Source organism: Ursus maritimus, unplaced genomic scaffold (assembly GCF_017311325.1).
Source record: "Ursus maritimus isolate PB19 unplaced genomic scaffold, ASM1731132v1 scaffold_20, whole genome shotgun sequence".
Taxonomy (NCBI): Eukaryota; Metazoa; Chordata; class Mammalia; order Carnivora; family Ursidae; genus Ursus; species Ursus maritimus.
The window spans coordinates 20,447,720-20,461,463 of NW_024424453.1; the positions used below are offsets into that span (position 1 = coordinate 20,447,720).

Sequence of the window (13,744 nt, forward strand, 5' to 3'; positions counted from 1 at the left end):
ATGTATCCATAGGGCCACAAAACTATTTGTACAAAACCAATTCAGCACTGTGTGTGTGCGTGCGTGTGTATATATTAATTACTTTATGTTAATACATATATTAAAACATATATTTATAGGTGCATTTGTTACATATGTAAATATAATATAAATATATTTTGTAATATAAAGATATATATACATCTTTACTAAGGGAGAACGAGAGGGAGAACTAAGGGAGAACGAGTAAGGTGAAATGCATGAGGACTCAGAAGACGTTGGAGGCAGAGGGAGAAAGCACATATGGATCCCCCAGGTGCCAAACCTGTCCACCTCGTTTCACTCAAAGAGGGGAAGAAAACACTCTTGCCTAATGGAATTATTGCATATACAAACATCTTAACCTATTTTATTGAACTTTAACGTTCTTTAAATGGACTAAATGCTACTCTAAATGTTTTATATGTATTTGGAAACAAGACCTCATTGGTTTTAGGTTTTTTCCCCTCACTACAAATGAGGCTTTCCAGTAGAATGGGAACAAGTTATAACAACTTTCTTCCATGCAAAGTGTTATTTTCACTATTTTTGATTTCATGAACATTTCTCATACATTCCCTGATTTTTGCCCTTTTTCTACCTAATTCCACTTCTATAACCTGGGTCATTTATAATCAGAGATTTGAGGTTCTAGCCTCTTTCAAAACTCTTTAAAAAAATCTTTGCATTTTGTTGTTTTAATGAGGATATTTTCAAACATAGACAAAAGGGTAAGAGAGAGGGGGAAATGGGAAGAAATGTAAATGTCTCACTTTACCACTGTGTGAAGCCTCTATGACTAAAGTGACACTGTTCTACAGAATGCATTTGTGGCAAATCAGTTTAAGAGTTAAGCGCCCAGGGGCACCTGGGTGGCACAGCCGTTAAGCATCTGCCTTCGGCTCAGGGCGTGATCCCGGCATTATGGGATCGAGCCCCACATCAGGCTCCTCCGCTATGAGCCTGCTTTTTCCTCTCCCACTCCCCCTGCTTGTGTTCCCTCTCTTGCTGGCTGTCTCTGTCTCTGTCGAATAAATAAATAAAATCTTAAAAAAAAAAAAAAAGTAGTAGCGCTCAAAGGTCAAACAGACCCAAGTGTTACTTTGGAGAAAGAAAGGCATTCCTAGAGAATCTTTTTAAAAATCATTATAAAATCCTTATAGTTCCTCCTCATGTGGCCTAACTCAGGTACAAGCACAAGTCCAGGGCACCAAGAAAACAGGTGACAAAGGACCCCAACTCAAATGAAAGCAGCCCATGTAACAGCTTATTTGCCAGCTAGCTATCTCGCTGTTGCCCTGAGACAGTGGCAAGTAGCAACTTCCCACTCAACTATCCACTCCTTCTTCAGGGGTCAGGGCAAAAAAGGGATCTTTCTGCTCCAACAACATAGAAGACACACCCCGTACCCCACCACCAACCGACCCATGTGTTCCACATCTCCAACCCTTGTTGGCAGAAATGGGGATGCCCAAAGAATAGGAAAAGACAACTCCAGCATAGGCCAGGCTCTAAACACTGTATCTGAAAGACTAAGAACTTCTTCTAGCCAACACCAGTAATACCCTATGCTGGTATGTTTTCTAAGTGCTTTGTGAAGAATGAAGAATGTCAGTATTTTATAACACAAATTCTTTGGTTTTTATTAATCCCATGCTAAAAAATGTTCAGCTATATAAGTAAACCAGTCAAAGAAAGACAAATACCATTCACTCATATGTCGAACCTAAGAAACAAAACAAATGAACAAAGGGAGGGAGAGGAAGGGGTGAAAAAGAGACAAACCAAGAAACAGACTCTTAACCATAGAGAACAAACTGACAAACTGACAGTTACCAGAGGGGAGGTGGAAGGGGGAGATGGGTGAAATAGGAGATGGGGATTAAGGAGGGCACTTGTGATGAGCACTGGGTGTTTTATGGAAGTGCTGGATCACTGTATTGTACACCTGAAACTAGCATTACACTGTGTGTTCTCTAACTGGAATTTAAATACAAACTTAAAAAGTGTTCAGCTATAGACATCTTTATGATGATATATTCGGGGAAGAGAGGAGTTTTCAAAAAGAAAAACTACAGTAATATTATAATAATTTATAACAATATAACAACATATACTATGATAATGTAATAATGACTATATATATATCCTTATTGAACTAAGGAAGGACATGTAACGTGAAAAGCATGAGAACTTAGAGGATGCCGGAGGCGGAGGTAGAAAGTACGTGCATCTTGGATCAAATTTAGGGGAAGAGGACAGGAATAAATCTCATGAGCCCTGAGTTCCAGTTCAAATTTGCCACCAGTTGTGAACCTTTATCCCACATGACTAAATCTCAGAGTGAACAATGGAGAAGAATTAGATAAGTCTAAAATGAAGCCAAGATCTAGATTTTAAAATTAGGGACTTGGTTCACAATTTAAATCTCGAAAGGGTAGTAAGTTGTGAGAGGTAGGCACTACATGAACAGGAAAACAATCACTGAGTATCTAACAATGGAGAGGCCAGATTATCAAAGAAGAGCACAGAAGTATGGAAATGTATGTATGTAGATGCATCTCTCTCTCTCTCTCTCTCTCTCTCTCACATACACGCACACAGATAGATACAGTGTGGAAATAATGTTCACAAAAACCATCCAAGTTACCAAAAAGCTAAATTATATGGTTTTCTTCTCTAATTTAAGCCAATAAGGAAACAGAACATTTAAAAACTATTCAACAGTCAGTTTTGGCATTTAAAAGGGGCAACTTCATTATCAAGAAAATGTATTTTTATTCAACTCCAGCAAGGCAAAGTTAGGTAAGCTTGGGAGGAGTTCTGAGAATTAAGAAGGGGCATGTGCAGCTTGGAAAAAATCCACAGGTGGAGTACATTCACTGATACATTTTTGCCCCTAAGAAATTTATACAGAATGTATATAAATAAATACATCCCAGGAAAAAGGAATCAACATGTTAACTCTGAAAATCTCTCCTCTCACTTATAATAGACAGTATACTAATTCTGTGTAAGGTTAAATCAAAATATTTTCCCTGTTAACGTTCTGGCTTGGTGATATCCAAGAAAGAGTTGGGCAAAAACTTGTACCAGCTCAACAGTGATTAGAGAACTGGAAACAAGGTAACTACTATGGCAGATATGATAAAGTGTAAGAGAAATAGTACTGACACATAGTAGGCATGCAAAATACTGTTATTTAAATGAACAGATAAAGATTTAAAATACACTCTTATACTTTTGAGACTGTAGGCTGACTGCTACACCAAAATTTACTGGGAATGTTTAATCTTCTTGGGGCAAGGAATGAAGAAGGTTCCCGTTACAATACCCTCACTTCTCTGATACATCTAACTAGTTTTGGTAATAAAAAAGGCATTAAAAAAGGAGAGGGGATTGAGGGAGGGAAAATTTTGTTTGAGATAGTTTGGACTCATTATCATAAGTTTTCCCCCTTCTTACTGTTATGTCCCACTTAATGTCTACTCTCCCCATCACAAAAGGATGCATACACTTAAAAATGAGCCCAGTATAATAAAATGTACACATAACTTGAATGTGCCAGAAAATCTCTCACTCTTCCTTGTTACATACTATGTGCGCTCAAATCTTATGGCCTTCATAATGCCAAACGTAATATATTCATTAGAAGAATTGGTATATTCAGAGGACATCCTCTGTGCCAGGCACTGGATTTACGATGATGAACAGAAAACAGACAGAGCCCTTTCCCCTTGTATACATCACAGCCTCGTAGGAAATACAGACATTAAACAAGCAAGCTAAGAAAACAAAAATAAAATAAAACACACACCACAATACATGTAAAATCACAAGAGAAATAAATAGGGAGAAGTAAGCAAATGCAGAAGTTTAAGAAAAGGAGAGCAGTAGAGAAGGGATGCCTGAACTAAGAGGCCTGTAGGAAGTTAGCTGGCATGAAGGTTTCCAGGCACAGAGAACACAGCACACAAAGGAATGATGCCAAGAGGGAGCCTAGGTCAGTGGAAAAGTGAAAGAAGGCCAGTGAAATATAGTTTCAACTTCATTGCAATACTAACCTCAATTTCACGAAGCTTAGCTCGTTTTTCCTCACTCATTTCAGAGTACTTAGAGAACTTGGACTCAGTCATTTCTTCTTTGATTGGATTAGAGTACAAATGATGTTCTTCTGATTTGGAACTTTGAGTATCTTCTTCATCTTCACTTTCTTCTTCTTGACTGGAAATAGGCAGAAAATATCATATGTCAAGGCAGAAAAAAAATGTTATATTTTACAGTCTGGCTTTATTTTTCACTTAGACTGTAAATAATGTTAACAAAACATAAGAGACCAATTCATCACTAAGACATTTCTAGAAAATATTTTTTTTTAAAGATTTTATTTATTTATTCGACAGAGAGAGAGACAGCCAGCGAGAGAGGGAACACAAGCAGGGGGAGTGGGAGAGGAAGAAGCAGGCTCCTAGCAGAGGAGCCTGATGTGGGGCTCGATCCCAGAATGCTGGGATCACGCCCTGAGCCAAAGGCAGACGCTTAACGACTGTGCCACCCAGGCACCCCATTTCTAGAAAATACTTTATCAAATAATACAATTTTATAAAACTCTTGTTTCTTCCACATAAAAAGTTTGAGCTCAACATAATCACTTTAAAAAATTCTATGTATGTTAATGTTATCTGTGTGCCTTTCACTCTGCAACAAACTTTCCTTGCAGCATTAAGTGAAATGAATAATCAGGCCAATGATTCCCCACATTTTCCAGTTCAGCATGAGTTTGGGAAGCTTAACATTAAAAAAGCCAAACGTATTTATCCTTTCTTCAGCAGAGGCTACACACTAGAAAATACATGAGTTTGTGTCACACAGTTAACTATGAAACAATGTAGCATGTAAAGACCTTATCTGATTAGCACATAACCCTAGGAATAAAGCAATGTATAAATTTTAAATGTTATCACATATTAGTACTCATGTCAGAATTGATTCTAAAAATTGTACTGGTTCTACGTCAGATAAGAAGAAAATGAAAAGCTAAGTGAATGCCATGGGTAAGGATACAAAGATGAAAAAAAATCTCCTTTCCCTCCAAAAGCAATACAGTGGAAACAGGCAAGCAAATATGGGCAAAGTTGGTCCTCACAGCTAGACTCGGACTGACAAAATGTACTTGAAACACAAATGAAGGGGGCCCCCCCCAAAAAAAAAAGAAAAAAAGAAAAAGAAAGTAAGTTGTATGCTCTGGGACAGGGCTTTGGTGTGTACATATGTCAAATTTCGGCAAAACACGTCATCCACACACAAACTCAGAATGTTTATGTATATACAAACAAAATTCCTTTTATAAATGAAATTGATTGTAACATTAACATTACTGGCATAGCCTAGAAAATATGCCATTTCCCTTTAATATTTGAACCTTATTTGTTGGGATTTGGGAACTAAACACATTCTACCATAAGCAGGAGTCCTTTCGGTATATATTTAAAACTATTCATAATAATGTAAAAGTAGTTATAATCAAATTCGTTCTAAATAAAAATTATTTGAGAGACTGGTAACAGAACTCACACACTGATGAGAAAAATGTAAGCAAGGGAGATAAAAATGAAGTGTTGGCAATTCAGAATTAGAAATATGGCACTAAGAGAAGACTATGCTCCTAGCTTTGTGATTTCTTACCCAAAGGTCCTTTCCTGAACATTACTAAAATGTTTTACAAACTTCATACTCTCAGAGCCCCACAAATCATTAGTACCACATAAAGGTACAACTCCCTATAATACTTGAAGAAGAAAATAGTAAAATCAAACCATTTCTAAAGAAATTGATTCTTTTTGGAGATAAATCTTTTACTTAACACTTCTCATTAATTTGTCAGAAACTTCCTAAATGCGGTTTTTAGTTAATTTTTTTAACCACAAGAATTTCTTGTTTTATGGTGCATAAATTTTTTACAAGTGTTTCAGATGCTTTTAAATGGTTAAACTATATGCACATGTATATGTAAATACAGAGGTTTGCTGGGAGATTATTCCAGAAAGGGTCACTCAAAAAGGATGAGACACAATTAAACTGTGGTATCTATGCAATGGAAATTACTTAACCAATTCCAGCCTGTTACTTACAAATTTTCAATAATTCTTCTGCAAATTCAAACATTCCTTAATAAACATCTTTGAACACTTACCTGAATGTTTTCAACTACAGATAAATACAGAGCAGACAACTATATGGGTTGACACAGAATAATGCCCATGACACTTAAGTGAAAAACAGGGTCAGAGAATAGTATGTGCAGTATTATATAATTTATGTTTAAAATAGATACACGTTTTACGTATACAGAGAAGACCCAGACAGCATACCAAACATTAATCACATTATTTACTTTTAAAGTGGGCTACACTTGATAATATAAAATACATATTCATTTTACAATTGCTATTTTAATTTTTCAGGGCCCGAGCAGTCTGTTCTAACTGGTTTTGACTTTAGCTCTTAGTTACCAGTTCTAGGTTCAGATCTCATCATAGCTTCATCTTACTCTTTTAAAGAAATGGAAATTCAAGTCTATAAAACCATACAGAATTCATTATCAATGAAATTAAATTACTATTGGGAAGTTCTCTACAAAACAATAGTCAGGCTGTATTGTTCTTAATCACCTTTCTGCCATAAAAAATAATTACTAGTTTCAAAATGGCATTTTGGACTCAGCCACTAGAGAGCAGTAGTGAGGCATAAGAAAATTTCAAAGACCAAAAAGTTGTATATGAAAAAATATCTTTTCCTTGCTTTGTACTTTCATAAAGTTATTTTTATCTTATTGTGATTTATTTGGAGCTCTTAAGAAAAATAAAAAAATAAAAATTATATTTCCAGTGATCCAGGTCTCACTCTATAAACATGATTATTCTGTCAACACTAAAATGTAGTCACATTCCAACATTAACACAAATATCAAATTTATGCAAAAAAAAAGTTAATACTTTTAGAAACAAAACCAACTGAAGAAATATTTGAGTTCTGCAATGGCCTTTTCTACCCTTCCTTCCCTCTAAATTAAATAATTATCTCATGAATACGCAAAATTAAATAATTTTCTCAGTGATGCTACAATAGTGACAGATATTAATAATGATGTATTATAGACATTAACAAAAGGTTAAAGCACTATTTTAAAGCAAACTGGACTGTCTCAATTCCTGTACTCCTAAACAGCCCCACAGAGGTATTTCCAACAGCAAACCACATCTATATTTTGTACATACTTTGTCATAATCATTGCTGACTTGTTCTGACCATCCCAATTTCCGGAAAGACATCATTGCTGCCAAGTTTTCCTCAGCATATCAAATTGTGTTCCCACAGATGCTGATCAATCACATTTCTGAATCCATACAAAAGCCCAAATTGTGCTGGGACACAAAAAGGACTTTTTCCTATGTTCACTCTTTCCTTTGAGAACCATAAACAAAAAAAAAAATTTTTTTTTTTAAAGCAGACACCTCTGCTTTGTGTTCTTGAGGTCATCTGTTCTATTTAATAAAATCAACTTCCTCGCAATGATTTAAAAAGGTGTCAAGATCTACCTAAAAACTACCAATACAAACTTGCCAGGAGAAACTGGGAGCAGTGTTCCTATAGTCACATTCAGTGTTAATTCAAAAACAATCTTGGGGTGATTACCAAAGAGCAAAATACAAAATTATAATTTCTCTAGATGTTAAAAGAAAGCTTTCTTTTCTGCTACTTATTCTTAGTTCTTTTGAGATGTTTACATTTAAACAGAATGGCCATCAAGCAATGCTTAGCAATGTACAATTCAAATAAAAAGCAGCGTAACTCTCCCATTCACATTTTAAAAATCACTTTTTGTGGAGCTAAAATACCTGATGACAACGATTTGAAATAAATGTAGTTGACCATTCAGTAATTACCAACTGAGTACATATACACCCAGCACAGAAAAATCAACTCAGTAGCAAAGTGAAACCAGATCCATCAAGACCAGAAACCAAAAGCTCTTTATTCACTGGAAAAACAATGACAAACTAAAAATGATCCTCTCAACAAGTTTTTTAAGAGTGAAGTTTTTCCTCTTCACAATTATTTCAATCAAGCATACCTCTTAATGAAAAAGGGAGTGTATATGCAATAAGAAACTAAGTATGTTTGAAACTTAAGATTCTTACTTTTGATTTTCTTCTTCTTCTGATTCTTCATGCTGGTCAAATAACTCCCATTTAGAAGTTGTTACAGCTGAGTGGAAGGAAAAAAAGGATGTGATTCCACAAGGTAAATTAGTATTTTTGCAGTAGCACAGAAGCCCAGCTTTAGAATTGAAAGTTCTTATTACAGAAGTTACCTACAATCATCTATTCTTTAAATAGCCATTTCTATGTGCTAAATTTCTTTCCTCACACCTATGCTATAATTTTATTTAAATTCATGAGGTGACAAATAACATTACCATTCTTATTTCTGTGCTAGATGGTTAAAAGTTATTTCATTAGAACCTACAAATATTAACAATTACAGATTATACACACTAAGGACACATGTCCAGGTAAGTACGAAAGCAGGTCTAAACTGCATCTAATAATTAGTTAAGCATTATGGGAAGATCAAAGCCTGGTTTCTCTGAAAGTGACCTCTAAATAGATTCCCAAATAGGTGTACCTTCCCATCTACATTTTCTACTGAAAATGTCTTAACCTGAAAGGTTTTAGTGATTTCTCCGATTACTCTCAAAGCATCCAAACTGAAAGATGTAAGAAAATTATAACAGCAACTATAATGAAAACTTAGCCACTAGATGTAAAATACAGTTAACTCTGGGTCTTAAGGTTGAAACACCATGAAATACAAAAACACACAAACTAATGATAAGTACTCAATTTTTTAAAGCTTAATATTTACTGTACTTTTACTCACCCTGTGCTTCCAATTCAGATTCATCTACAGCTTCCCATTTTGATGGGGCAACTTTAAATATGGGCTCATTCTTCTTTGAGTCCTCGGTTGCATCCACTATTGAGGAAAGATAAGCCATTAACCCCGACTACTAGGGGATGACTTAAGTAGTTCATGGGTATCCACTATATTATTAAAAAGTAAAATAAAATAAGGCCACACATGGACTAATAATGCTAGTGTCAAAAATTATGACTAATCCAATTCTCTGTGCCTGAGGTCCAATTTTTAAACATATACGTCAATGCAGAATATACAAGTTATTATGATTTCAAGCACATGGAAAAGTTGCGGCAGTAAAAAAATTTTTATTATCTCTACGTAATTACTGTTTTTATTTATTATCTCTACGTAATTACTACACAATTCTTATACTATTCAATCTTTTCATGTAATTCAAATGTACTAAAGACTGTGTACACTTCCTGTTTCCAAAAATGATTTTAGGCATCTAGGAAAAGTGAACCCATAAACTATAAATAAAAAGAGAACTGACGAAATGAGGAATCTGGGATTATGAATAAAATTGAGCACAAGATCTTGCCTACAAGTTTTCCTGACAATCAAGACAAAAAGAGAAACTTACTAATACTATACGAGGCTGCCTACCCCAACAGAGAAATGTGACCAGAAAGAAAACCTTTTTCTTGGCAGAGTCAAATACTGGGTATTTGAATTTTGAAAAGTCAGAAATACACGACAGAAAAAAATTAAAGACTGACACCTTAAACTTTTTCCGTATCAGCATGTGTGGAAATTAAAGAGTTTTGGAATCCAACTTATTATTAGATCATCAGTTTGAAATCTGAACTTACAAGGCACTCCATCAAGATCATCATCAAGACTCTTTATAGGGACCCCATCAAGATCATCAATGGGAGTAGCATCAATAGGAATCCCATCCACATCTTCTAGAGGTGCACCATCAAGCTCTTCCTCAATGGGGGCACCATCGAGGTCATCTGGTACATCCTATGGAAACATACATACCGTTGTAACATTTTCCTTTGCTTACTAGTCATATTGCCACAGGATTAATTTGCAATCCAGTTACAAACCAACCAGCTGGATACCCACATTCCCAGGTAAAATGTTGAGGACATAACTAGGATATAATCTATCCTCCTCCTGTCTGACAAAGAAGCAGTCATTCTTTCATTATTTATGAAATATCTACCAAGTGTTTACTGAAGCCAGGTACCATGTAAGGCACTGAGCATACAATGATGAGAAAAAATTAGTTTGTTCCCTTGGTCGCTCCTGTAATAGGGCTTACCAGAATTTTTTTTGGTGGGGAACGCAGACAATTATATAATCACAATATAGAAAGAACTGCAACTATGTTGACTGCTACAACAAAGAGGTATATTATACTATTCAAGTATGATAAGTAGGTTTCACCTAAAGAGGTCTGAGAAGGCTCAATGCCGTTGCTTAAACTGACATCTGAAGGATCTCAGGTAAACAGGAGATGTTTCAGAGACAGGGAGAAATGAATATTTAAAAAGGTCTATGGTAGAAAGAAATGTGTATTTAAGAAACTGAAATGAAGACCATGTGCTTGGAACAGGAGGGCCAATTAGGAGGATCTTGTAGGAGTGAAAGTGAAACTATAATTGGATTAGGGTGGTAGAAATGAATATAAAGGATTCACGAAACACTGATGAGGTGAAAAGCAACAGAATCGCGATGAACAGAATTTGCTACCATTGTGGTGCATCTCTTCATGTACGTATTTACTTATATAGCTACTTTAATAAAATTAAATCATGCTATATATATTGCTCTATTACTTACTTTTTTCTAATACATTATGTATCTTTCATGTCATCAAATAAAACACCAGTCATAAGAAATCAAAAAATACATGGAGACAAATGAAAATGGAAAAAAAAAAAAAACCCAACAAAACAGTCCAAAAATTTTGGGACATAGCAAAAGCAGTTCTAAGAGGGACATTTCCATCAATACAGGCCTACCTCAAGAAACAAAAAAATCTCAAACTATCAAACCTTACATGTAAAGGAACTAGAAAAAGAACAAAGCCCAAAGCCAGTAGAAGGAATACTAAAGATGAGCAGAAATAAACAAAATAGAAACTAAAAAAAACAAAAAACAAAAGAAAACAATAAAAAAAATCAACTAAACCAAGTGCTGGTTCTTTGAAAAGATAAACAAAATTGATAAACTTTTCACCAGACTCATCTAGAAAAAAAGAGAGGATTCAAATAAATAAAATCAAAAATGAAGGAGAAGAAACAACAACCAACACCACAGAAATACAACGGATTATAAGAGGACACTATGAAAAATCATATGCCAACAAACTTGACAACACAGAAATGGGGAACTTCCTAGATACATACAATCTTCCAAAACCGGAATCAGCAATCAAAAACCTCCAAACAAAGTTCAGGACCAGATGGCTTTTCAGGTGAATTCTATCAAACATTTATTTGTTTATTTTTAGAGGGGGGGACAGGCAGAGGGAGAGGGAGAGAGATAATCCTAAGCAGGCTCCACACTGGGGAGGCTCCACGCGCCTGCTCCACGATGCAGGGCTCAATCTCACAACTCTGAGATCATGACCTGAACAGAAATCAAGAGTCGGACGCTTAACTGACTAAGCCACCAGGTGCCCCTCTATCAAACATTTAAAGAAGAGTTATTACCTATTCATTCATCTCAAACTATTTCAAAAAATAGAAAAGGAAGAAAAACTTTCAAATTCATTCTACAAGACCAACATTATTCTGATACCAAAATCAAAGACACTAAAAAAGAAGAGCACTATAGCCAAAATCCTTGATAAACACAGGGGTAAAAATCCTCGATAAAATATTAGCAAACCAAATCCACCAATACATTAAAACAATCTTTCACCACAATCAAGTGGGATTTATTCCTACGATGCCAGGGTGGTTCAATATTAGTCAATGGGATACATCACATTAAAAAGAGAATGGACAAAAACCATATGATTATCTCTGTAGGGGCAGAAAACGCATCAGACAAATACAATATTCATTCATAATAAAAACTCTCAACAAAGTGGATTTAGAAGGAACATGCCTTAATAAAGGCCATATATGAAAACCCACAGCTAACATCATACTCAATGGTGAAAAACTGAAGGCTTTTCTCTAAAATCGGAATAAGACAAGGATGTCCACTCTCAACACTTTTATTCAACGTAGCAGTGGAAGTTCTAGCCACAGCAATGAGGTAAGAAAAAAAAATAAAAGGCATCCGAATTGGTAGGGAGAAATAAAACTGTCGTTATTTGTAGATGACACCATTCTACACATAGAAAACCCCAAAGATTCCACTAGAAAAATTAGAACAAATGAATGCAGCAAAGTTGCAGGATACAAAATCAATATACAGAAATCTGTTGCATTTCTATACACTAATAATGAAGTAATCAAAAGAGAAATTAAGAAAACAATCCCATTTACAATGGCACCATAGAGAACAAAAGACCTCAGATTAAATTTAACCAAGGACGTGAAAGACATATTCTGAAATCTATAAAACACTGATGAAAAAAACTAAAGATGACAGAAACCAATTAAAAGATATTCCATGCTCACGGACTGAAAGAATATTGTTAAAATGTCCATACTACCGAAAGCAATCTACAGATTCAATGCAATCTCCATCAAAATACCAACAGCATTTTTCACAGAACTAGAATAATCCTAAAATTTGTATGGAACTACAAAAGATCTCAAATAGCCAAAGCAAGGTAAGAACAAGGTGGAGGTACCACAATCTCAGATTTCAAGACATACAAAGCTATAGTCATCAAAACAAGATAGTACTGGGGTGCCTGGGTGGCTCAGTCAGTTAAGTGTCTGACTCTTGGTTTTGGTTCAGGTTCCAATCTGGGGGTGGTGGGACCGAGCCTGGCATCAGGCCCCACGCTCAGCAGGGAGTCTGCTTGTCCAAGACTCTCCTTCTGCTCCTTCCCCTGCTTGTGCTCTCTGCTAAAATAAATAAATAAAATCTTAAAAAAAACCCAAAACACCCAAGATGGTACTGGCACAAAAATAGACGCATAGATCAAAAGAACAGGATAAATACCCAGAAATAAACCCACACCTATGTGGTCAATTAATTTACGACAAAAGAGGCAAGAACATATAAAGAGGAAAAGACAAGTCTCTTCAATAAATAATGCTGAGAAAACTGAACAGCTACATACAACGAAACAAAACTGAACCAATTTTTTACACCACACACAAAAGTCAACTCAAAATGGATTAAAGACCTAAATGTAAGACCTGAAACCATAAAACTGCATCAAAACATAGGTGGTAATCTCTTGGGCACCGGCCTTAGCAACAATTTATGGATATGTCTCCCCAGGCAAGGGAAACAAAAGTGAAAATCAACTACTGGGACACTACCAAAATAAAAAGCTTTTGCACAGAAAAGGAGAAACCACCAACAAAACAAAGAGGCAAGCTACCAAAGGGAGATGATGTTTGCAATAAGGGGTTAATATCCAAAATACATTAAAAACATACAACTCAACACCAAAATAAAACAAATAATCCAATAAACAAATGGGCAAAGAACCTGACAAACATTTTTTCAAAAGATGACACAGAGATTGCCAAGACACATGAAAGAAGGCTCAAAATCACTAATCATCAGGAAGATGCAAATCAAAAAACCACAAGGAGCTGTATCACCTCACACCAGTCAGAATGGCTAGGATCAAAAGATAAGAAATAAG

At 35.4% G+C, this 13,744-nt stretch overlaps 1 protein-coding gene across 3 annotated transcripts in view; it reads right to left on the reverse strand.

Moving 5' to 3' along the window:
• LOC103681545 (U2 snRNP associated SURP domain containing) overlaps positions 1–13,744 on the reverse strand; it is a 55,528-nt gene that overhangs the window by 10,118 nt on the left and 31,666 nt on the right. For all 3 annotated transcript variants that reach the window (XM_008711141.2, XM_040636710.1, XM_040636711.1), the window contains 4 exons: positions 9,816–9,972; positions 8,962–9,057; positions 8,220–8,286; positions 4,083–4,242 (listed from right to left, as the gene is read on the reverse strand). In XM_008711141.2, coding sequence (XP_008709363.2) covers positions 4,083–4,242; positions 8,220–8,286; positions 8,962–9,057; positions 9,816–9,972 — 480 coding nt within the window. The remainder of the gene's footprint in view (positions 1–4,082; positions 4,243–8,219; positions 8,287–8,961; positions 9,058–9,815; positions 9,973–13,744) is intronic.